This window comes from Gymnoscopelus microlampas (assembly GCF_963454915.1).
Source record: "Gymnoscopelus microlampas genome assembly, chromosome: 11".
Taxonomy (NCBI): domain Eukaryota; kingdom Metazoa; phylum Chordata; class Actinopteri; order Myctophiformes; family Myctophidae; genus Gymnoscopelus; species Gymnoscopelus microlampas.
This window is the reverse complement of record NC_139948.1, coordinates 7,563,270-7,591,020: the sequence shown is the minus strand read 5'-3', so window position 1 is coordinate 7,591,020 and position 27,751 is coordinate 7,563,270. Positions and strand designations below refer to the sequence as shown.

The following is a 27,751-nucleotide window of genomic DNA, read 5'->3' as shown; positions in this document are numbered from 1 at the left end:
GACCCATGGGGGTCCCCAATAGGTCCCTTGTGTGTTGTAACTGCCGTTGCATCCTACTGACTCAGCAGGAGCCCCCACCGGGAGGACATAATAGAGCCTCCGTCCTACTCCTCCCGCCCGACACTCCCTGCTGACAGCAGTGTTCATTTTGACAACAAATTTTGATTTAGTCTTAGTCTTTTGAATAACACACCATTTAGTTTTAGTCCTACTTTAGTCTTCTGAAAATGTTTGGTCTTAGACTTAGTCTAGTCGACTAAATATCAAAAACCTTAGTCTTTTAGTCTTAGTCTTAGTCAAAAAACAATTACACTGCAGCAAATTCAGCTTTAGTCTTAGTCTTAGTCCTTTGAATAACACACCATTTAGTTTTAGTCCTATTTTAGTCTTCTGAAATTGTTTAGCCTTAGTCGTTTAGCATTTAGTCTTAGTCGACTAAATATAAAAAACCTTAGTCTTTTAGTCTTAGTCTTAGTCGACAAAATTAACACTGGCTGACAGGTGCCGCCCCCAGCCCATAGTACGTGCAGTGACATATATCACTCGCCTGGTTCCAAACCATAGACTCCGCCAACTCGCTGAGTGGACTCCCTCTTGGTCTTGAAATGTGAGCCTATAGGATATCTTCGATACAAAAAGTACCGTCCAATGAGAGTCGGAGGTGGGGGTGGGTCTAACGACAAGCCAATCAGCGAATATCTGCTAAAACAAGCTGTGCGATGACGTCAGATGTAGGCGGATCCGTGGATCTCTCGTGATTGGTTTAGGGAAATTCGAATCCCCCACCCCCTTGTAATAGCGGACACTGCAGCCAAAGTCAGACTGAAGCTCCACGCAGCGTCAGGCTGATAATCAGGCTAATAATATCACCCTTCCCACCCGACTTCTCTCCCCCGAACCCCTTGACCGAATAGACGGTCTACAAAGCCGGATGCGCCACGGTGGATTCGAACCCACAACCTCCGTGGTGCTGGACCAGACACTTTACCGCTTCGCCACCCGTGCGCACCCGATTATCCTTTTTAAGTTCTATTTATATACTTTGTCTTATATGATGGTGTCATGCTTCTAACATAGGCCTACAATAGCAGACAGGCTCACAACGCATTACTTGTCTGCTATTTCCGAAGCATAAATGTGGCTGAATGCTCGATCTGAGGCATTCTTGTACTCTCTCTCTCTCTCACTGCCTCCATCTCTCTCATACACCTTTCAGCTAATCTGTCACAGCACGGGATCTCTCTCTCTCTCTCTCTCTCTCTCTCTCTCTCTCTCTCTCTCTCTCTCTCTCTCTCTCTCTCTCTCTCTCTCTCTCTCTCTCTCTCTCTCTCTCTCTCTCTCTCTCTCTCTCTCTCTCTCTCTCTCTCTCTCTCTCTCTCTCTCTCTCTCTCTCTCTCTCTCTCTCTCCTCGCCTGCTCTCTCAATTCAATTTTCGACTAAATTCAATTCGGTGAGAGAGATATATTGCCATGACGCACGTGTGATGTTTACACCTCTAGGACTGATAGGCCGGCTGGGGGGAGTGGAATTCCACATGGAATGATGCAAAGATGATAAAACGTCTACAATGATAGGATTGGAGAACGATAAATAAAAAGGAACGCCATTTAAACGTTTGCTTCAGCTCCCGTCTGTCTGTCTGTCTGTCTGTCTGTCTGTCTGTCTGTCATTCTCTCAGTGTCGCTCTATCTGTCTCTGCCTCTCTCTCTCTGTTTTTATGTCTCTGTCACTGTCTGTCTGTCTGTCTGTCTGTCTGTCTGTCTGTCAGTCATTCTCTCAGTGTCGCTCTATCTGTCTCTGCCTCTATCTCTCTCTGTTTGTATATGTCTGTCTATCTGTCTCTGCCTCTATCTCTCTCTGTTTGTATATGTCTGTCTATCTGTCTCTGCCTCTATCTCTCTCTGTTTGTATATGTCTGTCTATCTGTCTCTGCCTCTATCTCTCTCTGTTTGTGTCTGTCTGTCTGTCTGTCTGTCTGTCTGTCTGTCTGTCTGTCTGTCTGTCTGTCTGTCTGTCTGTCTGTCTGTCTGTCTGTCTCTCTCTCTCTCTCTATGTGTGTGTCTGTCTGTCTGTCTGTCTGTCTGTCTGTCTCTCTCTGTTTGTGTCTGTCTGTCTGTCTGTCTGTCTCTCTCTGTTTGTGTCTGTCTGTCTGTCTGTCTGTCATTCTCTCAGTGTCGCTCTATCTGTCTCTATCTCTCTCTGTTTGTATATGTCTGTCTATCTCTCTCTGTTTGTATATGTCTGTCTATCTCTCTCTGTTTGTATATGTCTGTCTATCTCTCTCTGTTTGTATCTCTCTCTGTTTGTATCTGTATCTCTCTCTCTCTCTCTCTCTCTCTGTATCTCTCTCTCTCTCTGTATCTCTCTCTCTCTCTCTCTCTCTCTCTCTCTCTCTCTCTCTCTCTCTCTCTCTCTCTCTCTCTCTCTCTCTCTCTCTCTCTCTCTCTCTCTCTCTCTCTCTCTCTCTCTCTCTCTCTCTCTCTCTCTCTCTCTCTCTCTCTGCGAGGAGTGTGTGTGCGTATGCTTGCACACGTGCGTGTGTGTGACTAATGGACAGGGCTCTACTTTCGGCCGCGGCATATGTCCCACCTTGCCACCGACGCAGCGTGAGGCGGAGGGGCCTTGGCAAACGCGGTGCCTGCCCGCTGCCCGCGTGTGCGTGGCGTGTGCCCAGGGCCCCGTGTCCCCTGACGTCACGTGACGTGGGCCCTTTGCGCAGGGAGCCATGTGCAACAGACGGGCCACACGCTCCCGTCACTGTAGTGCCCTTTTCTCTCAGCAGAAGCTGGTGCCCGTCCAGAGCACGCCGTAGAAAGACATAGGCACCGGGCTGGCGTGCGTTATAGCAACCGTGACAATAAGCACGCGCCGCTCATCACATGACATGCATACTGTACGAGCCACCCAGACAGGAATACATTCGTTTCCAGGTGGAAGACGTACTCCGATCTGTGGCATCTGTGTCATTTTGTTGTTTCCGTGCTTTAACACATTGACTGCCTAGATCGAATTAATTCGATATTAGCTTATCATCACTTGCCTGCCAAGATCGAATGAATTCGATATTAGCAAAAAAATATTTTTTTCAAAAAAAATTCAATTTTTTTTTTTTTTTTTTTTTTACTTTTTTTTTTTTTTTTTTGACCCAAAGACCAAGGAGATATGAATTTTCGAAGATCTTTACTCTCATACACTTCCTTGTTAACTTAAAACTTTAAAATTTTGTATCTCGGCTCCTGAGTACTTTTTTTTTCCCATTGAAAAATCTCTGGCATGAATAACAATGAAAAGTGAAAATAGTTCTGGCAGCTTGTACATCTGCTATTTTTGTTTTTTTTCTATTTTAAACGTTGAAAGTGTTTGAAAAACGTTGAATAATATTGCATTCTTGAAGGCAGACTTTCTCTTCTGGGGGTCCTTGGCACAAAACATTTTCATATGGGGGGGTCCGCTGCCAAATACATATATTTTTGGGGGTCCTTGGCACGAAAAAGGTTTGAGAACTACGGATTTAAAAGTCATTTATTGTAGAATCGGCCTCCTCAGGTCAGCAACACCATAATTGCTGATAGCCTGATACCCTGATTACAAGTAAAGGTCTGATATCAAAAATGTACTTAATTAGGTAAAAGAAAAAAAGTATTGGCATGAAAATGTACTTCCATAACTAAAATGATTATGCAGAGTGTACACGTTTTCAAATGCATTACAACATTTTGAAAGTAGCAGATCTACCGCCCTACATCTGTTATCTCTCCATTCACGGAAAAAAAAAAACATTTCCTCTGCAGCCATTGCGCTGGGAGGATAAAGTGATTCGGAGACAATAATAATAATAATATGCTCATTGTCTCCGTCTGCTCACCTTCATGGTATTATTGGATTTGGGCAGTGTACGGTTTTGGGGGAGCTGATTGTGTTATTATCATAATACTGTATAGATAGAGCAGTAATTCACCCCCTGACTCACACCATAGCCAATCTACAAGCGCACTGTACTGTCTGTCTAAGCTGAGGAATTTACTGTTTACTGTAATGTCTCTCTCTATGTCCACACGTTTACAACTGTATATAGAGTATAGATACTGTACAGCAGGGTTCCCCAATTACTTTTCCCCAAGGGGCAAATTATGTCTCGGGTACGAAGCCGAGGGCCAGGGACATTGTGCACGCACGCAAAGCGAGAGTGCGCAATTTTTTTAGTTTTTTATTCGTTTTTTTTCTCTAATCGAGCTAATTTGACACTGTGTTATTTTAGGCCTGGGATTCTTAAATCCTGTGTTGAGGGTCACAAAGAGGGTCACAAAAGGAAAAAAAATGCACTCTGGAAACAAAATAAGTCTGCTTGAAAAGTAATACAGATTAACAGCAGCCAGTTGTACATACTGAAAATCAAAATAAGTCCAGAATCAACAATTGACTTACAGATGTGTTTGTTGGTCTGCTTGAACAGTAATACAGATATTATTGTTTTTCAAAAAAAAAAAAAAAAATTACAGGAGTCGTCGCGGGCCGCACAGTTGCCTCTCGCGCAGAGCCGTCTGGGAGAAATGCGGGGCCCGGTGCGGAGTTGGCGAGCACCCGCGCGCGCGCGATTTTTTTGCGGTTTCTGTTGGATATATCCGAGTTTTGGGTGGTTATTTGCGGTTATTTTTGCCCTCAAAACATTAAGTTGGGTGTCATGTTAAAAAAAAAAAAATCACGTTTTTTTGCGAGGCCCCCCGTAGCGCGGGGCCCGGTGCGGCCGCACCGTTCGCACCACCCTTCCTGCGGCTCTGCTCTCGCGGGCCGCAAATGGCCCGCGGGCCGCCTATTGGGGAACCCTGCTGTACAGTGTCTCTCTATTACTATAGAGCGACGGTTCTCAAAGTCCTTGGGGGGGGTACAAGGGGGTCCCCAGCCAAATGTGTTAATAAAGCGTCACAGTCATTGTAACCACTTCATCCATATTTTATACTTTGTCTATTCAAAAATAGCAGATATAGATCTGCTATTTTTCAAAAAATATGTGCAGATAATGAGAGATGGGGGTCCGCAGCCAAATACATCTAAAAATGTTTTCTAAATACTAACAGTGTGTTGCTATATCAGTGCTCCAACCTTTCCATGTGAAGGACCCCCAAAATGATATGTATTTGGCCACGCACCTCCATCTCAAAATATGTTGTTCCAGGGACCCCCTGAAGCACAGATCGGAGTTAATAATGTTCGCTTTAAAACATATATATTCAAAGATTTGCTGAAATTGTCCACAATTTTTGGAATAGCCAAAGAAATCTTAAAATTACACAGATGCGTTCCCGGTCTTAATGGATTATTGTCTCTCTCCATGTCGAGATATTTACTCAACTGTTTTCTCTCTCTCTCTCTCTCTCTCTCTCTCTCTCTCTCTCTCTCTCTCTCTCTGTGGAGACAGGCCAACCTGTACTGTATGTGTGCCGCTGGGTCTCAGACTGCAAAAGGAGGGCAGGGAGGGAGGCAGGAAGGCAGGGAGGCAGGGAGGAAGGGAGACAAACTGGGTTTAGGACACAGGAAAGTGAGACAAAAAAAGGGAAAGTGCACCAGTTGTTTTTTTTGTAACAGCCTCTGGACTGGAGGGTTGGATGAAGTTCATGGCGGAGCACATGACTTCTCTCTATCCAAATGTCGAGTGAATTGTAAAGCACACGTTTGCCAACGCCATCCATGAATGAGAATTTGGGACATTTCCGTGAAGTGGGCTAATGGCAGTGGTGGAAAGTAACTAAGTATATTTACTCAAGTATTGTACTTGAGTACAATTTTCCATACTTTGACTTCTACTCCACTACATCTCAGAGGCAAATATCATTTTGCCTCATACTATTACTCCAGTACAGTTATTTTATAAACTAAGTTATAGTTACTTTGAAGGTTTTGAATAATTATTACAAAACATACATTACCACTTCTGGCCTATACAGCATATACTTCGGCCATTTAAAAATAGCCGATCTACAAGCTCACAATGCGTCGCGATGCTTGTACATCGGCTATTTTCATGCCAATACTTTTGTACTTTTACTCAAGTAAATTTTGATTACCGGACTTTTACTTGTAACAGGCTATTTCTACATGATGGTATTTTTAACACAATGGCTGCCAATGACGTATATATACGTCTTTTAATTATCAGCTGTTGTCCGCCAAAGACGTATATATACGTCATGGAAAAAAAGGAGAAAAAAAAAAAAAAAAATTCAATTTTTTTTTTTTTTTTTAATTTATGATTTTTTTTATAATTTCAACCCTTGTCGAATTACGAACAGATTAGGAGCTAAAAATGTTCGAAGATTTGCTGCTCCATTCACTTCAATGTTAAAATTCAAACGGACAAACAATTCACTTTGTTTTTTGGTTTAAAACTACTGGTTTTGAGCTATATTGAAACATCAAACAACACATGTCAACGAGGTCAAAATGACCTCGTTGACATTTGTGAAACCACACCTGAATCTCATCTGTGATTAGAAACCATCTGGGGATCAATCATACTGGAGGAAAAAAATCTGTGGCTACGCGAACAGGTACCAAAATCATGGCAAAACCCTGGCAGAGGCTACAGACTTTTCCGAAAAAACTCTGGCAGGCAATGTGTTAAGTTGCTTGATTCAGTATTTAGATATTTGATATTAATTTTATCAGACACGCCCCCTTCCTATACAAACCCATTGTAACTTCAAACTCCATTTTGACATTGATGGATTCATCGGAAACACCCGTCCTTGGTTCTGGTGACTGATATTGTCCTTCTAATAAGTGTTTTTTCAATTTATTTTTTCATTTATATTTTATATTTCTTTGGGAAAATGAAAAAAAAACAAATTACAATACATTTTCTTGTTTAAATAAATGAAAAAAGTAATTGAAAAAACACTGCCCCTCACGTATTAGGAGGGCAGGATGAGTGACTAGAACCAAGGACGGGTGTTATTGATGAATTTAACATGTTAAAAATGGAGTTTGAATTCATAATGGGTTTGTATAGGAAGGGGGCGTGTCTGATAAAATGAATATCAAATATCTAAATACTGAATTAAGCAACTTAAAAACTGTCTGGGGGGCTCACAAAAGCCTGAGTAGACGGTATATGACCCAATTTATTTTTTAAAGTGAAATATCCCTTTGACTATTATTAATGGAATTGCAATTTATTCCTATATCAGTGGTTCTCAAACCTTTTAATTTCAAGGACTCCCATAACTCTGAGAGTGTACAAATGGAACCAAATGGTAAGGGTCCATTTGGTTCCGTTTGTACACTCTCAGAGTTACAGACCTGTAAGGGTCCATTTGGAACCCCTTAAAGGAACCCTGAGGTGTGAGTGTTTTTTTTTGTGGACCCCACTTTGAGAACCACTGTCCTAGACTATCTTTCTTTTTTCAATCCCACACTGGTATCGTAGCGGTACTCGGTATCGACCGATACGCAACTTATGGAGTATCGGGGAAGGAAACATTTTGATCGGTACACATCTCTACCTAGAAGAGCCATTCTCGTCCCCACAGATCGCATGCAGTACAGCTTTTAAACACATCCTGGCAGAATTATGAAACATTATCGCTTCCTGGCACCCGAGCGAGAGGGTGGTGATTTTTTTCCCTGAAACGCCGAGCACTCCATCAGGCGAGTATGTATGATGTTGATCGGGCGGCGCCGTTAGCGCTGCTCTGTCGGGCTGCGGGTATATAGGGGTCATAAATCCTCCCGGGGGTTTGAACAGCAGGCAGCCCCGGCGGTTTCCTAGAGGCTCCTTTAACATTCCGGGCATGTAAGTTAGCCATGATTACTGCCATCGATTGATTCCTCCGCTGTCCATCCGCGGCACGCTGGAACAAGCCGGTGAGAAATGTTTGATCTGTGATTGATTGTTTGATAGGGAAGTTTTCGTTTTTTTTTCCCCGCTGTTTTTTCCACTTCCGTCAGAGGCCAACATACTGTACATACCAACCCGATCTCACACAACTTAGTATACATCGCACGGACTGTCATTCCGTGCATAGACACCAGTGGTGGAAAGTACCTAAGTACATGTACTCACGTACTGTACTTAAGTTTTGAGGTATTTGTACTCTACTTGAGTATTTCCAATTGCCAATGCTTTTACTTCTACTCCACTACATCTCAGATGCAAATATTGTACTTTTACTCCGCTACAATTATTTGAAAACTTTGGTTACTAGTTACTTTTCAGATATTACATTAGGGTTAGGGTTACATTATAAAACACACATTAACCACTTTAGTCCTATTTTATACCTAGGCTATTTTCAAACATTTCAGTACTTTTACTTTTGGTACTTTAAGTACGTTTTGATACCAATACTTTTGTACTTTTCATTACATTTTGAACATCAGACTTTTACTTGTAACAGAGTACTTCTACATTGCAGTATTGATACTGTACCTTTACTTAAGTAAAACATTTGAATACTTTTTCCACCACTGATAGACACCTAGAAAACCAGAAAATCCATTTATCATTACGTTTTTTTTTTCTTTTTGCTTATTGTTTTCATTTGTGTTCAAATTCATTGTTAAAGTTTAGTTTCAGTTTAGTTTTTAGTTTTTTTTTTTAAAAGGTTTAGTTTTAGTTTGGTTTCAGTTTTTTATTGTATGTTTTAGTCAGGGGCGAGATTCAGGCAGGTTGTAGATATGCTATTTTTGCTATGTTTGAAGACTTTTCACAAAGACTAGAGTTAAATTAATTTTGACAATTTGCTAATTTTGTTACAGTAGTTACATACGTGTGCATGTCCATGTACAAACAAACACACATTAACATGACGGGATAGGGGCACCTGGGTGGCACAGTGGTAAAGTGCCTGACCGCCATCACAGAGTCTAGGGGTTTGAATCCACCGTGGCACATCTGGCTTTGTCAAGCGTCTACACGAACACAACTGGCCTGTGTTCGGAGGAGGGAAGCCGGGGGGATATTAGTCACGCGCATGTACTCCTACGGGCTGGGGTGTCAGCAGGGAGTGTTGGGCGGGAGGAGCAGGATGGAAGCTATACGTCCTCACGGTAGGTGCTCCTCACTGGCAGGTACATAATTCAGTAGGATACAACAGCAGTGACAACACATAAATAATGTGTGAGGGGAGGAATGAAGGAAAAAGGGGTCAAAAGAAAACAGCTACTGTATGCTGTATACAAAAATGCTAAACAAAATCATGTTAAAGTCACAAGGTCAATATAAAAATGCAAACCCTGTGCCTGCACCAACGTCTCGTTATGCGTATGACACACTATTAATGTTGACCTTGAACTTGATTGTGACCTAGACCTTTGACCTTTCCGACAGATAAAAAAAAAAGCAATCATAGCGTTACGGCACGACTCTGCAGGAGTCTGGTCCCGTGCAAGAGGGTCTGGTCTGGTCTGGTCTGTCTGTCTGTCTGTCTGTCTGTCTGTCTGTCTGTCTGTCTGAACCGTATTTTTTTTTCCCCCCACATAGGTCTTATAATTGTTTTAAATGCTTAACTTTAATTCATAATGGAAGTCAATGGGGCTGCGATCATGCTGATACCGTGCCCAAATATGTTGTCATGCGTCATAGACGTGTCATAGAATCTATGACATGACAGTCAGCTGTGGGCCAGGGCCCTGAGGATACTGCAAATGGGCCCCTGAATAATTGGCAAAACATTATTAACATTTTAATGATCATAAAACTTTTTTTTTCTTTTCTTTTCTTTTTTTACAAAATGACAAAAAAAAAATCAATATTGATCAATAGGATTTTAAAGTATACTATATTAGTTGCATTGATCCAAGCTGGAACACAATTAAATGATTGACCATTCAAATATACGTGCTCTGAGTCTGAAAATGCACGTGGCAAACCCATCTGACTGGAGCATATACGTCAGCTTCACATTTATAGTGTTCCAGCTCCAATTTGTCTGCTTTTGTTTCATCACGTCCAATGTCACTCGCTTATCCTGAATGCTGCATGAGTTATTTCTGAAAATGTATTTTCTGTCCCAGAGATAAAAAAAAAGAAACTTGTTTTTTTTATCAAAAGTGGAGTCCTTGAAATGGAAAAGGTTGAGAATCACTTGGTTTAGTGCGGTACCTGTCATTCACAGGCAACAGCTGTCATTCACGGCCAGTACCCAAGGCCAGTCTATAACGTCAGTCATCTATGACAGTGTTTCTCAAACTTTGTCATGTCAAGGACCCCCAAAATGATATGTATTTGGCTGCTGACCCCCCCCCCCATCTAAAAAATATCTTTTGCCAGGGATTTTTCAAAAATAGCAGATCTACAACCTCATAGCGTGGCACCGAGTGCCGCACTATGAGCTTGTATATCTGAGCTTGTATATCTGCTATTTTTGAATAGCCAAAGTATAGAACATGGATAAAGTGGTTCAAATGATTGCAACGCTATCATTCAAGAGGTGGTGCCATGGTTTTGCACTTTTTCTGTTTTTCATGTGTCTATGAGGTTGATAGAACTTCATTAACACATCCACTGCCAGGCCCGTAGTCCTACGGGCCGTTAAATCCAACCGTTAACTGCCGTTCCCGTAGCCCGTAGTCCCGTAGTTTTCCCATGTTAAATCGTGCAGGTGCAGATTCCGGATTTGTTTTGCACTTCCGGTCTCGAAGTGGGCGGACCGGAAACGAAATAATACTGTTTCCGGTTTTTCTCCCGCCTCCGTTTCCTGTCTAGCGGTCAACTTTGGACGCCATTATCTCTGGCTTGTTGTTTTTCTCACCGCATCCACCATTTTAGCGTTTTCCTCTCGTTCTCCAGAATGCAGTGTCGGATCGCCGCACGGTTTTCAGCGTTTTGTTCGGTCGGGTCCCGTGTTTGTGTCGAACCAAATGAACGCGGATTTTAAACGGATTTAGCGGGGCCTATGACGGAATCAAAAAAACAAAAAAGGTAAGAAATTGCTTGGCACTACGATGGACGTTCTGAGATTAGCCGATGGCAGTCAATGTGTTAAGCCCCCTGGTGGTGTTTTTATGCTGTTTTATGTCATCTCTGACTATTTTGAGTTTCTACCTGGAGGCTGAAACCTTGAGGGTCAAACGTGCCAATAGAAAAACAGCCCTTTAGTGACATAGTAAAAACATACCCTCCCCCTCATTATCATAACACAACAGGTGTGGGCATGAGGAGGAGGAGGGACTAGGACAGGTGGGTGGTGCTAAGGTGGTGGAGGAGGTGCTAAAGTGAGAACCAGGTATACTTAATGAACTGGAGGCGTGTCCACAAAAAACATAATTTTAACAATTTCTGTACACTTTTTTGAAAAAAAACCTCCTCCTAGTATAACCATAATACCTGATGATTATGTTTTTTTTTTGGGGGGGGGGGATCATTGAAAATCACGGCACCCCGTCTTTAACTAATTTAGCTGGGGACCCCCTGGTACCCCCCAAGGACCTCTGGGGGTCCCCGGACCCCCCTTTGAGAACCAATGATCATGAGATGACGTCAGTACTACTGCATGATGTCAGTGATGACCATTTTTCGGCATATCTATAGTGAAAATGTCAACTTGATGTTGAGACATTCACTAGATCCACTGATCTTCAAATAGTAAAAACTACAGGAAGCTGACACAAAGATAGAAAGAAAGAAAGAAATACTGTGTGTTGTGATGTTCTATATTGTCAGAATCTTTTGTTTGTTTATGTGCTAAAAGAGTGACTTTGAGAGCTGTTTCACAGGTACAACGTATGTCAATTTCTAATCAACCGCGCAATGGAGCAATATATGTCACCAATTGGACCAGTTACATTGCAAGTAGGCTGCCCTGGCGTGTGTGATATCTGGTCTAGAGGGGAGGGTTCAAAATCTCCGGAGAAAAATTCTGTGAGATCCCATCGGTTCACCGATCTGTGCGTCAGCCCCCGCCCCTTGCCCCTCCTCCTCCCCCAATGTTTAGCATTGAGAGCCCTGACGTCACACATTTGGAGCGACGCCCGCTGCACTCCGGTTGGTTGGGGGAAATGAAACACTTCCTATTCCAGGAACGTTAACAGGCTGGTCCAGGCTCTTATTTTTGAGCAAAACACAATAAAAGCCTGGAGGTCGAGGCTAATTTCTAATCAACCGCGCAATCGAGCAATATATGTCACCAATTGGACTAGTTACATTGCAAGTTAACTACACAACCCAAACCTCTGTCAAAGTGTGTGCTTTAAGTAACTTGCTGCCGGTCAATTACGTCTCGATCAACACAAGGTCTTCTTCTGAAGATACATAATACTTTCCCCATCTTCTTCTAGTGCCACTTGACCTGGGCTGTTCACTGAGTGTAAAAAATGAATACAAAAAGAAGACCTTCCTAAGACGGTGAATTGCCCTCCGTTAGTTGTACAATCGATGGGTGTCTCTGGACTCGGTGCACGCGTTTATACGTTAAGTGGTCTCCTGATTAGCTATTTAAAGAGAATTGAATGGGCAAAGTCATTGGAGGCTCAAAGTGTTCAGACAGCAGGATACACCAACATGAACTTGAAAGTGTCTCAACTCTGCACAGCTTGGCTGGCGTCGCCTTGGGCAGTAGTGGAAAGTAACCACGTACATTTACTCGAGTACTGTACTTAAGTACCATGTTACAGTAGGTACATTTACTGTACATTACGTGAGTATGTCCATTCTAAGAAGAGACAGCCGGTACAGATACTAGTAGCAGAGACAACCTTTAGTTTTTCTCAAATTGTACTCAAGTGCTGTACTTGAGTACAATGTTAAGGTATTTTTACTTTACTGGAGTATTTCCAATCTTCAATACTTTTACTTCTAACTACATCTCAAAGGCAAATATTGTACTTTTACTCCACTACAATTATTTGAAAACTTTAGTTACTAGTTACTTTGGAGAGAAAACATACATTAACCACTTTAGCCCCATTTTATACTTAGGCTATTTGAAAATAGCCGATCTACAAGCTCACAACGCGTTGCGATGCGACGCGTTGTGAGCTTGTAGATATGCTATTTTCCAAACATTTTAGTACTTTAGTACTTTTTTTCCCAGTATAATCTCAGTATTGTCCAGTCCTGATGAAAAGAATCAGTGATCGGGATTCGACCCAGAAATCCTGATCGGAGCGAGCACCCCTGAAATAAATGTCGGCATTCTCAGCGTTGTAAGACACTTTAAAGGAATACCCTGCACGTTATTATATTGATGTTCACATCTTCTCTCAAAGCCTAGTCATGGATGAAAATAAGTCCCTCATTTTAACAGCTGCCTGCCTTAGTAATAGTCCCCTCCCCTCCCCCCCTTCCCTCTGTTCTACATTTATTATGTAATTCATTATGAATTATTTGATGTTACAGTCCGAGCGCCGGGGGTAATTACAGTATAAACGACCAGTGGGGAAGCGTTTAGCCACTGACTGACACCTCTTGCATCGCCTTTGAGAAGCCAGGGGCACTGCCCGTGTTTTGGGAAATGGATATCGTCGCTGTCAGGGAGAAAACCTTGTATCTCCATATTTTCAGCCCTATACTTTGTCATCGAGTCACGCGAAAAAAGCGAAAGTAGCCGCCTTGCAACGTGCTTTGAGCTTGTACATCTTCTATTAACACTATATATTTATTTGTTTTACTTTTTTAAAAGTGTAGGTGGGTTTGTATAAATATTGGACCAATGAAAATATTAACAAGAGCTTGTGACTAAATAAAAACTACATCGGATCCATTGGAACACAGGTACTTTTTACCATTTCCTGAAGAGTAACGCCTTTTGACATACAAGGTTTCCACCCAACAGCAGCGATGTAGCCGTTTGATAAGAGAGCAATCAGAAATGCATGATTAAGGAAATAAGGGGGATTCCAATTTACACGCTGCAGCTGTTCTGTTCGGAGTAGAATGGCTGCTGGTTGGCAGTGATACAATTGTGTTAAACTTAGTTACGCACCAGTGTCGCATGGAGGAAACAGCTGATCTACAAGCTCACAATGCGGCATGATGGGACACATTGTAAGCTTGGTTATTTCCAGTTTAAAAACATTTAAGTATAACACTATTAAATGTGGTATTCTTTTGGCTATAGTACATTTATTTAGATTATTGTTACTGTCAGTAGTATCTTTCGTTGTTGTCGGGCAGAAACTTCTTATCTCCATATTTCTTACTTTTTGTGTTGTTTCGTAAAATAATTTTCTACTTAGTCATACTAGAGTGCAGTGGTGGAAAAAGTACTCAAATGTGTTACTTAGGTAAAAGTATCAATACTGCAATGTAGAAGTACACCGTTACAAGTAAAAGTCCGGAATTAAAAATGTACTTGAGTAAAAGTACAAAAGTATTGGTATAAAAATGTACTTAAAGTACCAAAAGTAAAAGTACTCAAATGTTTGACAATAGCAGATCTACAAGCGCACAACGCGTCGCGATGCGACGCGTTGTGCGCTTGTAGATCGGCTATTTTCAAATAGCCTAGGTATAAAATAGGGCTAAAGTGGCTAATGTACGTTTCATAATATCATAATTTATATCTGAAAAGTAACTATAACTAAAGTTGTCAAACAATTGTAGTGGAGTAAAAGTACAATATTTGCCTCTGAGATGTAGTGGAGTAGTAAAAGTACTGAAAACGAAATGCTCAATTAAAGTAAAAATATGTCAAGACTGTACTTAAGTACTTGAGTAAATGTACTTTGAATCCTGAAAAGTAATGCCTAATGTCTCCTGCCATGGATGTCGCTATCGGAGGCATAAAAAACACTGACAGAATGTAGCAGACTTGACTCAGCACTCAAAATCAATTAATGATAACAACAAGAAGTCTCGGATCAAGCCTTCGGCGTGTCTAACGCTGCTAATCAATGGGACAGGGAGATTGCTCATGACTTATTGATTCACGGGATGTCGTCCCCAAAGCTAGTCAACAAGACAACACAGCCCCGATACCGCAGACTCATTCATTTTTCATACTGCATCGCTCTGTTTGATCTGCATGGGCTCAAAGGCGATGGCAGAGATATGAGCAATAATCGGATTCCTGTCCTGGAAATGTTTAACCGTCCTGATTGGGGGCATTGAGAACATCCCCGGCGTTACCTCCGACATCGCTGGTGCTCAATGTGCGGTTCGGGGACCGAACAGGGTGTCCAAATGGACACTTGGCACAGGGTCTGTACCTCTCAGAGTTAAATGAACACAGCAATTTACAGTGTAGATCGGGGTTCCAAAGATTTAACCCCCCCTCCCCAGAGTAAGCGACGCCTACTCTGTTTGACGAGTGTGTGCTGGTTTGCAGGCGGTACTACTCTATTTGATGTGTTGGCGCTGGTATTCAGGCAGTACTACTCTATACATAAACAACTAATAATAATAATAATAAAATAAGAAATGGAATAAATAAAAATGAAAAAGAAATTTTAATGAAAAGAAAATTAAAGGTATGTTAGTTCCATTGATCCAAGTGGAACACAATCGATTGATTGATCTTTAACATAAGCATGCTCTGAAAAGTGCACACATTCCACCCGTATGACCGCTTACCATGGCAGCGATTAGCAGTATCAAGATTTTCAAGCGTGCCCTGATGATCCAGAAAGGGTCGGGGAAACATACCTAAATCATACAGAGTGAGTGACACCCACAGCCAACAACACCAGAGGGAGTACCCACGATCTGGTGCCCCCCAAATTTAACACAGGGGGGGAAAAAAACATTCTACTACTCTGCCAGCATAATGTGGAATGCCCTGACATCATCCATTAAAGGATGTGAAACACTGGCTTCTTTCAAAACTGTCCTGAAAAAGCATCTGTCAGAAAACTACAGGGGGAGATAGCTATTAACCCATTCAAACCGGGAACGCATCTGTGTCATTTTGAGATTTATTTGGGCTATTCAAAAATAGCAGATCTACAAGCTCATAGCGCAGCACAGAGTGCCGCGCTATGAGCTTGTAGATCTGCTATTTTTGAAAAATCTTGAAAATTTGTGCAAATCTTCTGAATGTATTTTTAAACGTTTTTGACTCAAATCTTTGCTTCTGGGGGGTTCTACAAATGTCTTCTAAATCCTAACAGTTTAATTTTTGAAAACACGTATGTTGCTATACAGTATCAGTGGTTCTCAAACTTTTTCATGTCAAGGACTCCCAAATATATGTAGTTGGCCGTGGACCCCATCTCAAAATATGTTGTTCCAGGGACCCCATGAAGCAAAGATTTGCACAAACGTTCAAGATAAAAAAAAATAGCCAAAGAAATCAAAAAATGACACAGATTCTTTCCCGGTCTAATTGGGTTGAATCCCCTTGAAATGAGGTGTCATACACAGCCACTATTTTTACTTTTTTCTCCTCTCTGAAATATAGCTATTTGTATTTGTCGATGACATGTATTAATGTGTTAATATTCTGTGCTCCGTTGATGAATTGAATACATACATACATACCGCAATGGAAACAAGACCCCAGATTTTTTTTTGTTTTATCCTTTTAGACCAAATGTTTTGCTGTACCTCATGCCATTAACAATATTGACTAATAAAGTATTCAATCAATAAAAAAAATACAACATCCCGCAAGGACATATTCACAACGGCCTCCAAATTCCCTTATACAGCAATACACCCGGTCTATCACTGCATATTAGAACAGCGCACACACACACACACACACACACACACACACACACACACACACACACACACACACACACACACACGCACACGCACACGCACACACACACGCGCACGCACACACACACACACACACACACACACACAAACGTCTTTTACAGCCTTTCCAACACATCAGAAGCCTGCTATGAAGTGAAGCATAAATCATAGATTTATGATAGACGACATCCCATAAAGACAGTTGGGGTAATGTCATTGGTGCCCCTGGGATTTTATCCAAAATGTTCTCATAGCCGGAACATTCAGTAATACAGTAATAAATATGATGACATGCTCTATAGAAGTGTACGGAACTGGTCAGAACTTATACAGCTCTTTGGAAATGGATCTTTATCTGCATGAGCAGGCATTGTTCTATGAGACCATGGGTGATTCCAAGAAAAATAGAAATATCACATCACGGTTTTATTCCACTGGCAAACAGACATCTGTGTCTGACTGTCTGTTCAGACTCATCATAATAGTATTAACAAAGGCTTTGAAGGGATTTTGTGAACAAGATTTGTGAGGTCACGTCAGTGACTTTGACCTTTGATCACCTACTGTGAAGGAGTTCATACTCGCCAAAGACCCCCATTTGATCAAATCTAAACCGTAACATCCTCAGTTATCAAACTCTGACAGGGCCCTAGCAAGCCTTATTTCCAGATCTTATGCTGTAATTAAGTCATAATGCCACCATCTTATACGCAATCGGTATTTTACGAGTATTTATGCAAACACTTAAGGACCCCCTCGAAAATGAGATGGGTCATCTCAAGGGGTTTATCCTTCTAATAAAGGTACTATATACTTAAAGTTGAGTGAAATGACATTTCCGGTCATTTTATATTGAAGTTTCAGTCTGAAACAGCCAATCATAAGGTTCCATCCCTTCAGGCTATGGCACGGTGGGTGGAATCTCACTCACAGCAGCTGTGGCCACAGAGGGCTAGTGTTTGTAGCCTGCAAGCGCATGCTGCCCAAGGGAGAAAGAGACAGCCAGTGTGCAGCATGTTTGTTACCAAGTTGCTTATTTCTAACCAAAAATGTTTTCAGATAAATATTTTAGTGTGCTGATTAAGTTTACAATGAGTAATACACCGTCTGGACGTCATCTTGAATGAGATTCAAAACAGAGTAGTTCTGTAATTAAAATCAGCTGAGTTTGGAGGAAAGTGCAGCTATTGGAATCACACAGGTGAATGAAATTAAGATTCATTTATATTCATACAGGTCTATCTATGTCATCACCCAGCACATTTTTGTTTACAGGAAGTAATTAAGATTGGTCTTTTGGGGACTTTTTATATGAAAATACACACATTATCCTCTAAAAGTGTGAAAAAGGCTTGCATATCGCCAGCATATTTAACGCCTGGGGTGCGCTCACCGCATAGCGCTAAGACGTTAAAGGAGGAGTTCACCCAAAAAATGACTTATTTTCTATCAATTGCACGCCCCATGAAGCCTTGAATTCATGGATTTATTTTTGTTTTTGTCGCATTCCTAAGCCAACAATTTGATGACCGTGTGTATTTCCGGTAGGAGACACAAATAATCTACGTTGTGTCTCCTACCGGATACATTAGTCGGTAGGAGACGGGAAACAAATTATTAGCTGAGGAATGCAACAAAAACAAAAACAAATCCATGAATTCAAGGCTTCATGTTGTGTGCAATTGATAGAAAATAAGTAATTTTTTGGGTGAACTACATCTTTAAGTGCAAAAATAATTGGTTGTATGGCCAAGGCAGTTTAACACAGCCATACTCGCGAGCGATTGTTATAATTCAAAGTTCTTATAATCTGTGAAGTGTCTGTGTTCATTCAGTGTATCAATCATGTTTTTATTATCCCTCTAACAAACGATATCAAGCGATAAGCAGGTGTCGGGAGACGGACGGGCGCACATTATGCACGCATGCCTGATAGGCAGCCAAAGCCCCACTCACCATCAATTCATCCAATCTGAAAGACTCATGTTGTTCCAACTTCCACTCACAATTTAGATGGCATTTCAAAGACGTGTTCCGTCATTCATTCAATGAAACAAAATCTTTTTTTTTTTTTTACATGAGTTTTTCCCATAGCTTAGAAGTGAAACAAACAAATGGAATGCGTTCTCTTCCTCTGTCTCTCCAAGCGCAGCCGTGTTTACTTTCACTACAAGCAATAAGCATACAACGCGCCACGCAGCGACCGGCAGCAGTTGCAGCACTGAACTAATTTGTGAAACATACCGATGTGTGTCTTGTTGCTCTGAAATAGTTAGGAAGAGGGAGATGCTTTAATAATAGGCAACTGAGAATGTGAATATGTGTTGGTTTGTCAAGAGATACATCACAGATGTGTTTTGGACATGAGTCACATAACAGAGGTTAAAGTGATTGTGACGGCCATGCATGCACTGGGACATCTCTCCTTTCAATGTGATGTTTATTTCTCTTCTGATCTAACCTTAACTCATGGAAAATAAGTATAACACTGTCTTGCACTGATCTTAAAGGGAATGGCAGCCGATACTCTTGCTTTGATTAAAGTAACGCCCAAACCCCACCCATGACCCATAATAGCAAAATGGCATTGACCACGCGTCCACTTTATAACTATAAGACCTGGCGGTAATTAAGACAAGCATAATAGGGCCCGAGGGTGAACAAATGGAACCATATGGATTCACAGACCCGTGAGGGTGATCCCAATGTTCAATGTCAAAAACACAATTAAATTCTCAATCGCAATTATTTGTATTACAATTAACCGTGAAGTAAAACAGGGGTCTTCAACGTTTTTTCAGGCCAAGGACCCCTTAGATAAGAGAGAGATGAAGCAGGGACCCCCCGACTACATATTGGATTCATGTTAATGTGTATTTTCAGACTTTTAAAGACTTAAACCCTGAATGCTTTGTAAACTTGACCTTGACCTTGGCTCGGTATTTGGTCTGCTCTTTTTTTCCCAGTACACCAAACCTCTTCGCCGAAAATAGCCGATCTACAAGCTCACAACGCATCCGCGACGCTTTGTGAGCTTGTAGATCAGCTATTTTAGGGATGCGAGGGTCCCTATCACACAACCCTCTACAGTATAATCTGAGGAACCCCCTAGGGGTCCCGGAGCCCCTGTTGAAGACCCCTGAAGTAAAACTTCAGGATCGCGAGAGCCCTAGCCGCGACGCATTGTGAGCTTATAAATCTGCCACACCGGCGTGCATCCGAGTATAAATCAAGCCTCATGTAATCGATTGGACCTCGAGACTCAGGATAACTAAACTTCAAAACTAGATTAAAATCCAATATTGCATTTTATGGGGGTCTGGGTGTGTGGATGCTTATTTAAGGGGTCTTTCCATGAATGTGTAATGGGGGAGCGGGAGAGATTGTGTGTGCCTGGGCTAAATGTTGTGTCACATTTATTATGAAAAACAATCTCACAAACACAAGAGGGAGAGAAAAGAGAAAAGAGGAAAAAAACTATTTGAAAAGCGGATTAACAGATGGAAATCGAGGGCGTTTGCGTGGATGTCATTATTCGTCCCACTGTTTGACTCTCCGTGAGCCGCATACTCAAACAGTTGTGGGCTAAAACAGGAGCTGATATGCAGTGTTGGACAGTAACTAAGTACATTTACTCAAGTACTGTACTCAAGTGCAATTTGTAGGTAATTTAACTTGACCTGACCATTTTGTAATAATGTATACCTACACTCCACTAACTCAGAGGAAAATAGGGCACTTTTTAGTTACTTTGCAGATTATTAGTACCCTTATTATTATTATTAATAAATATATTTATATAGCAGATCTACATGCTTGTTGTGAGCTTGTAGATCGGCTATTTTTGATTAGCCAAAGGGCTTAAAGGTAGAGGAAGTGATATTTTGTGGTTAAAGGAGAATTCCTGTCATTTTAAGTGTTATGTTTGATGTGTGTCAAATCACTTACCAACGTAGGAATGAAAATCGCGTAACTCCACAGAGCCCCCTATCGACCCCCACCGTTGTCATTATAGGAGGATATAGGATAGCCCAAATTCGCCTATTTTAACCAATGCAAAGTCTGTTTTTTTGCTTCTAGTACTCATTGTTGAGTCCCATGATAATGTAACAGGCGCTAAAACTCCCGACAAGCTAACGGCTAATAACAGAACGAGCTAATGCTGGTTGCTGGTTTCTCTCCCGACCTGGCAACCTGGGGCTGCCATGCAGAGAGATAAGCAGCCCCAGCGTTAGCTCGTTTGTTATTAGCCGTTAGCTTGTCGGGAGTTTTAGCGCCTGTTACATTATCATGGGACTCAACAATGAGTACTAGAAGCAAAAAAACAGACTTTGCATTGGTTAAAATAGGCGAATTTGGGCTATCCTATATCCTCCTATAATGACAACGGTGGGGGTCGATAGGGGGCTCTGTGGAGTTACGCGATTTTCATTCCTACGTTGGTAAGTGATTTGACACACATCAAACATAACACTTAAAATGACCGGAATTCTCCTTTAAAATGAAAAAAAGAATTGTTAAAAAGTTAAAGCTCTATAATAATTGTCTGATAGTAATCATTGCTATAGTATGTGTTCAGTAACAGGGGTCTCTCTTACTCTCTAGTTAACAGAGAACACATTTTTAGGTTTCAGTCAAACAATTGTCTGCTCATTTCTTTGTGTCACTTGTGTCACCACTTCCGATTTCACTTAGCCTGTATCCTGTATGAATCCTCTCCCAGTTGAATAAAATTGGTATCCCAACTTGAAAATGCATTTTCTGTTTACTAAAGAGCTGGTGGCCTAAATCTCAACAGTATTCTGAAAAACGTATGTTTCTATATCAGTGGTGCTCAATCTTTTTCATGTCAAGGACCCCAAAATGATATGTATTTGGCTGCAGACCCCCATCAAAATATTTTGTTCCAGGGACCCACCAGAAGCAAAGATTTGAGTTAAAAATGTTCGCTTTAAAAATATATATATTCAGAAGATTTGCACACATTTTCACGATTTTTCAAAAATAGCAGATATACAAGCTCGTAGCGCGGCACTCGGTGCCGCGCTATGAGCTTGTATATCTGCTATTTTTGAATAGCCAAAGTGTACAATAATGCTTTTTAGCTCAAATCAAAAAATGACACAGTTCCAGGTCTTAATGGGTTAAAGAGCTGGAGAGAGGAGACCCCTGTTACTGAACAGACACACAATGATTGCTATCAGAATATAGAGCTATTTAAGAACAACAAAAATCACTTACCCTACCTTTAAGTGGTTAATGATCAATAAAATAACATGATAATGGTATATGATTCTGAAATGGGCATTCTGAGCTATTCTAAGTGTATTTTGATGCTACTCAACTCAACGTACGAGTAGCGCGGCTTGGGTGCGGCAAGTCGTGCGCTAAGTACTTGGAGCTGATGGTAGGTGTGGCGCTCCACCTCAGTATTCCATCTCCCAGGGGTCTAGCGCATTGTAACGGGGATAGGTTCCCGCATTCTCGGCTGACACTGACAAATAGGGACGGCCATTTTGTGGTTTCACAAATAGAAATCCCATAATTTCTTTCCCATAGAGATAACCGAAAATATTAAAATAAATGATGTTAAGCCTGGAACCAAGCCATCCAGGCTCCTGGTGAATCATGACCATAAAAGATTTGATTTTGTGTCAAACATTTCAGTTCATTTTTCAGGAAATGACAAAAACAAAACAAAAAGTGGAATATAGGAGGTTTTGTTCAGCATTGATAAGAACAGCTGAATGGACCTCAAAGCTCATAATGAGGTTGGAGGTCAAAAGGGGGTGGAGCATGGAGTCAGCAAAACCAGCTAACTCCACCCCCCTTTGCTGGAGTTAGCTGGTTTATTTAGCAGAAAGTTTGAGGAGCCAATGGAGTTAGCTGGTTTTGTCAGAAGCGCTTTGTAATACCTTTCATTGGTTCAATATTTGTTTAATCAACACACAGACGTAAAGGGTGTTCAGTTGGCACTGATTTCTGGGGAAAAAAATGCAAAAGCGGAAAAAATTGAGTTAACTGATTTCTGCCGGACAGCAACGTTAAAAAAAAAACACCCTTTTTTTTGTGGTTTTCAAATCTTTTTTGACACAGAATCAAATGTTTCATGGTCATGATTCACCAGGAGCCTGGCTGGCTTGGTTCCAGGCTTAACATAATTAATATGAATATATATATTTTGTATCTCTATGGAAAAAACATAATGGGCTTTCTATTTGTGGAACCACAAAATGGCCACCACTACTATACTAAAGTGGAGGTCGGCTGCCTGGCTGCTTCATATCGTCGGCCATTCCCTGCAACTGAATAAACGTTTTCTTTATTGTGTGCGTGCCTCAGTGCGCTGCCCTGTTGCCTCAACGAGCGGCAATTTGCATGGAGGCAATAAAGCTGCAAGGCTCATAACGCAGCGACTGGGCTTATGCCTCCGGCGCTGTGTTGTCGTTCTGCACACACCCACATAATGCCACCAGCGCCGGGCTTCTCTTATTGGAAAATGACCGGTGACGGCATCGCGGAACGATACGGCCATTTTGGAACAAAGCCTATCTGGTGCGCGGGAGCGTAGTGCACGTGCAGTGGTGGACAAATCTAGAAATACTCAGTTACAAGTAAAAGTCTGGTATTTAGAATGTACTTGATTAAAAGTACAAAAGTATTGGTACCAATTTATACTTAAAGACTTTAAGTACTCATTATGCAGAATATCCCATTCACAAGTTCAATACAGTATGTATACAAATCTTTTGAAAATAGCAGATCGACAAGCTCACAATGCGACGTATTGTGAGCTTGTAGATCGGCTATTTTCAAACAGCCGAAGTATATACAGTATAAGGCTAAAGTGGTTAATGCATGTTTTGTAATAATAATCAAAATCTAGTAACTAGTAAATAAAGTTTTCAAATAATTGTAGTGGTGTAAAAGTATGTAAAAATGTATCTATATCTAGCTTGTAGATTTTCTATGTTCTACAAATGTCCCCACAGCAAACGGATGCCATATGGTTAATGAGTGGTTAATGGTTAAAACAAAAGGTGTCCTATCACACAGAGATTTGCCCGCCCCCCCGTAGTAACTCCGAGGACCTCCTAGGGGTCCCAGACCCCCTGTTGAAAACCCATGGTATACAGGCAATGTGGGCATAGCAGTTAACCAAAGCAATGTCACGAGTTGATGTTTCGAAAGCAGTCCGGCTTGCAGCTTTAAATGCCATGTTGTGATGCTGGAAACCTAGCATTTAGTCTGAAGTTTGAGTTTTTTGCTCACATGAATTACTTTGTCATCGGTTTACATCATTAGTTGAAACATTTGCCATGTTTGACATCCAATACTGTAACATTGCATACTGTATGTACAGGTATGTGTACAATATGGACAGGGGTCTTTCTGCATTTTGTGTTGTACCATTACTGTAACAACAGAGTTTCTAAATATACGTATGTGTCTAGCCTTATCATATGTTAAAGGTAGGGTAAGTGATTTTCTTAGGTTTAAATAAGTGTTAAATAGCTCTATATGCTGAATAGTACTCATTGCTATAGTGTTTGTTCAGTAAAATGAGTCTCCTTGTCTCTCCAGCTCTTTATTAAACAGAAAATGCATTTTCGTTTCAGTTTCAGTTTCATTTCCAATTTTATCCAATCAGGACAGAGAACTCAATCAGGATAGATTAAACAAGTGAAATTGGAAGTGATGACACTAAGAAATGAGCAGGCAAAATTGGAACTGGAACACTATAAAAATGAAGCTTAAAATGGGTACTTTCTCCTGATTGGCTGAGATGTTGACACCTACCGGAAAATGTATTTTCTGTTTATTAAAGAGCTGGAGAGATGGGGAGACTCCTGATACTGAACAAACACTCTATAGCAATGATTACTATCAGAATATAGTGCTTTAACCTTTTAACAAAATACTTTTTGTTTTAACCCAAAAATATCACTTACCCTACCTTTAACTCACAAACTGTATCTTTCAAACGATTCACCCTGATTGATGCAGCCTCATGAAGCTGCGAAAAAGACAGCTGAACTGTACAAGTGATTTCATCAAATAGGCTCTACAGCAGCCATATTGGACAGAAATTGGGCCCCTTCCTTGCTTCCTTCACAGGTGTTACCAATGACACTAATGAAGGCTCTGTTCCATTTAGTGCAGCACAGTGGTTCTCAACCTTTTTAATTTCAAGGACCCCCGGCCCCATAACTCTGAGACTGTACAAATGGAACCAAATGGACCCGGGAGGGTCCATTTGGTTCCATTTGTATACACCCTCTCAAGGAACCATGAGGGTCCCTGGACCACACTTTGAGACCCACTAGTATTTCTAGTGAGCCAACATGCACAATATCAGCTCCCTGACTCTGTTTGACCAGAATGGAACAGAGCCTTCATTAGTATCATTGGTAACACCTGTGAAGGAACTAAGAAGAGGCCCAATTTTTCTCCAAAATGGCTGCTCTGCATAGAGCCTATTAGATTAAAAATGAAATTCCTCGATTCATGCTAAGGACTCCTACACATACTTAATCCGTTTCTATTTATAAAAAGTACACATGTTTACAACCATGGTGAGACACTGGCACACAACGACCCTCGACCCCTCCTCCTCCTCCACTGACCTTGTACGGCAGCACCACGGCCGAGCCCCCGCTGATGCCCACGATGGGCACCGCCGTCTGCGTGCTGATGAAGTCCAGGATCTGGGCCACGGCCTCCGAGCCCACGTTGTCCTCGAACACCACGCCGTGCACGCGGTTGGCGGTGAGCGTGTCGCAGATGCGCGTGAGCAGCGCGCGCGGGTTGGTGTTGTTCACCAGCACGGTGATGGGGTTGACCTCCAGCGGCAGGTCCATGAAGTTCTCCCGGCTCAGGCGGCCCTTGATCTCGGCCGAGTAGGTGGCGCCGCTGAACACCACCGCCACGTTGACCGCCGGGTCCGTGGCGACGCCGAACGGCCGCGCCCGGCAGCCGGGGACGACGCCGCCGCAGAGCAGGAGCAGCAGCGGCAGCAGCAGCAGGAGCAGCGGCAGCGAGGGCGGCCGCGGCGCCGGCGGCCACCACTTGGAGGCGCTCAAGCGGCCTAGACGCACGCCCATCTCAGTCGCCTACTGCCTGGTGGAGAGGGGGAGAGGGGGAGAGGGGGGGGGGGTAAGAAGTGGAGGATTGACATGTTAGATGAGTGGTTCTCAACCTGTGGGTCGGGACCCTCTACATCAGTGGTTTTCAACAAAAAAAAAAAATCGTCGAGGACCCTCAAATTGACACATATTATTAGCCAAAAAACAAATGGAAACCAACATTTGTACACTCTCAAGAGTTACAGACACACAGGCTTTAGGCTGCCGAGTGCCGGTTCCGCATGTTGTTGCCAGTGTGTGTTAGCTACACACAATATCATTCTATGAAAAACACACGCACACACGCACGCACGCACGCACGCACGCACACACACACACACACACACACACACACACACACACACACACACACACACACACACACACACACACACACACACACACACACACACACACACACACACACACACACACACACACACACACACACACACACACGCCCTCCGCCCTTCCCACCAACCGGCTGGCCAAATGAAACCAAACTGCCTTTTGTTTTTGTGTCGGCTTTATTTTTGATTAACAGCATTTTAGCTCCATCTCCGCTCGGGCCGCCACTGTACAGCTATATAAGATAGCCTAAGAGCCCATTAGCCCCGGGGCAGGATGCAGTATTTTTAGTGTGTGGGCATGTACAGGGCTGTAACGCGAGGCAAACTGGGCAGGTTGCAAGCTGCCATCCCGCCGCCGTTTGCATTGTGCCGTCCAAGCTAGCAGATGGCGGCCGCTGTTTAATGCAACAAATGCATGAACAAGAGGATTTACAATATTCCCTGTCCCGTGACCACTCTCTCCTCCCCACCCTCCCCCCCAATCGCCACTGTCCCTGAAATTGACGGCGCTCCAAAGCATGCAGAACCTAATCTGCAAACGGTCCTCATCACGCACGTGTATTTCCTAGGGTTTTATTCTGCTAGAATCTTGGCCAAACAACGCAGAGATGTTACAGCAACGCTGCAGTCTTTTGGGAACATCCAAACCAAAGGCAAACAATATTGTGAACCGTGGGTTCTTTAGTTAATCCAGGCAATTATATGCAATTATGGCGATTAACCAAATTGGCCTGTGAATCCGTGTCTGTTGTGCCACATCACAGATTGACAGGAAATGAATCAGTGGCTTTGCCAAAATATCTCATTTTATATGAAAACAAAAACATCTAATTGTTTTTCATCCCTTGGCATGTGCTTCTGTATGGGAGCTCAGACTCATGGGCAAAGCTTTTTTTTCTTTTTTTAGGGGATAATAATAATAATAATAATAATAATAATAAGGGTAATAATAATAATAATACATTATGAATTATTATTGTTATTATTCATTTTAAAAAATATGAAATTTTTCAACATACAAGCTCATGAAGCTCATGCAATGTGACGCGTTGTGAAAAATTGGCTATTTTCAAGCATGTTTTGCCTATAATGACATGCCCGACATAGGGACATCTGGGTTAAAGTGGTGGCCAGACCAGACGCAGGTGCTGCCCTGAGCTGACAGTCAGGGTCAGGCTCATCGGTGTCAAATCTGTCACACTGGTGCCTGTCTGTGTCACGCTTCCAGTTGGTCCTATTGCCATGGAATCTGAGTGTGGTGAATATTATACTATAATCCCTGGGTAATCCCTGCCGTAGCGTCATCGTGGCCCGTGGCTTGATTTGACCAGCCCACATCAAAAGACTTGCAAAAGACTTGCTGTGCCGTAGCCAGCGGTGTAAAAAGTACTCACGTTTCTTACTTAGGTAAAAGTATCAATATTGCATTGTAGAAATACTCTGTTACAGGTAAAAGTCCGGAATTAAAATTTTACTTGAGTGAAAGTACAAAAGTATTGGTATCAAAATGTACTTAAAGTACCAAAAGTAAAAGTGCTAAAATGTTTGAAAATAGCAGATCTACAAGCTCACTTGTAGATCAGCTATTTTCATATAGCCTATGTATAAGATAGGGATAAAGTGGTTAATGTATGTTT

At 42.0% G+C, this 27,751-nt stretch overlaps 1 protein-coding gene across 1 annotated transcript in view; it reads right to left on the bottom strand.

Annotated features, from left to right (window-relative positions):
* Positions 1-25,743, bottom strand: part of grin2ca (glutamate receptor, ionotropic, N-methyl D-aspartate 2Ca) — a gene marked incomplete at both ends in the record, with an annotated part of 127,311 nt that extends 101,568 nt beyond the window's left edge. The window contains one exon of the mRNA XM_084072387.1: positions 25,267-25,743. Within this exon, the coding sequence (XP_083928513.1) occupies positions 25,267-25,743 (477 nt within the window). The remainder of the gene's footprint in view (positions 1-25,266) is intronic.
* Positions 25,744-27,751: the final 2,008 nt, after the last annotated feature.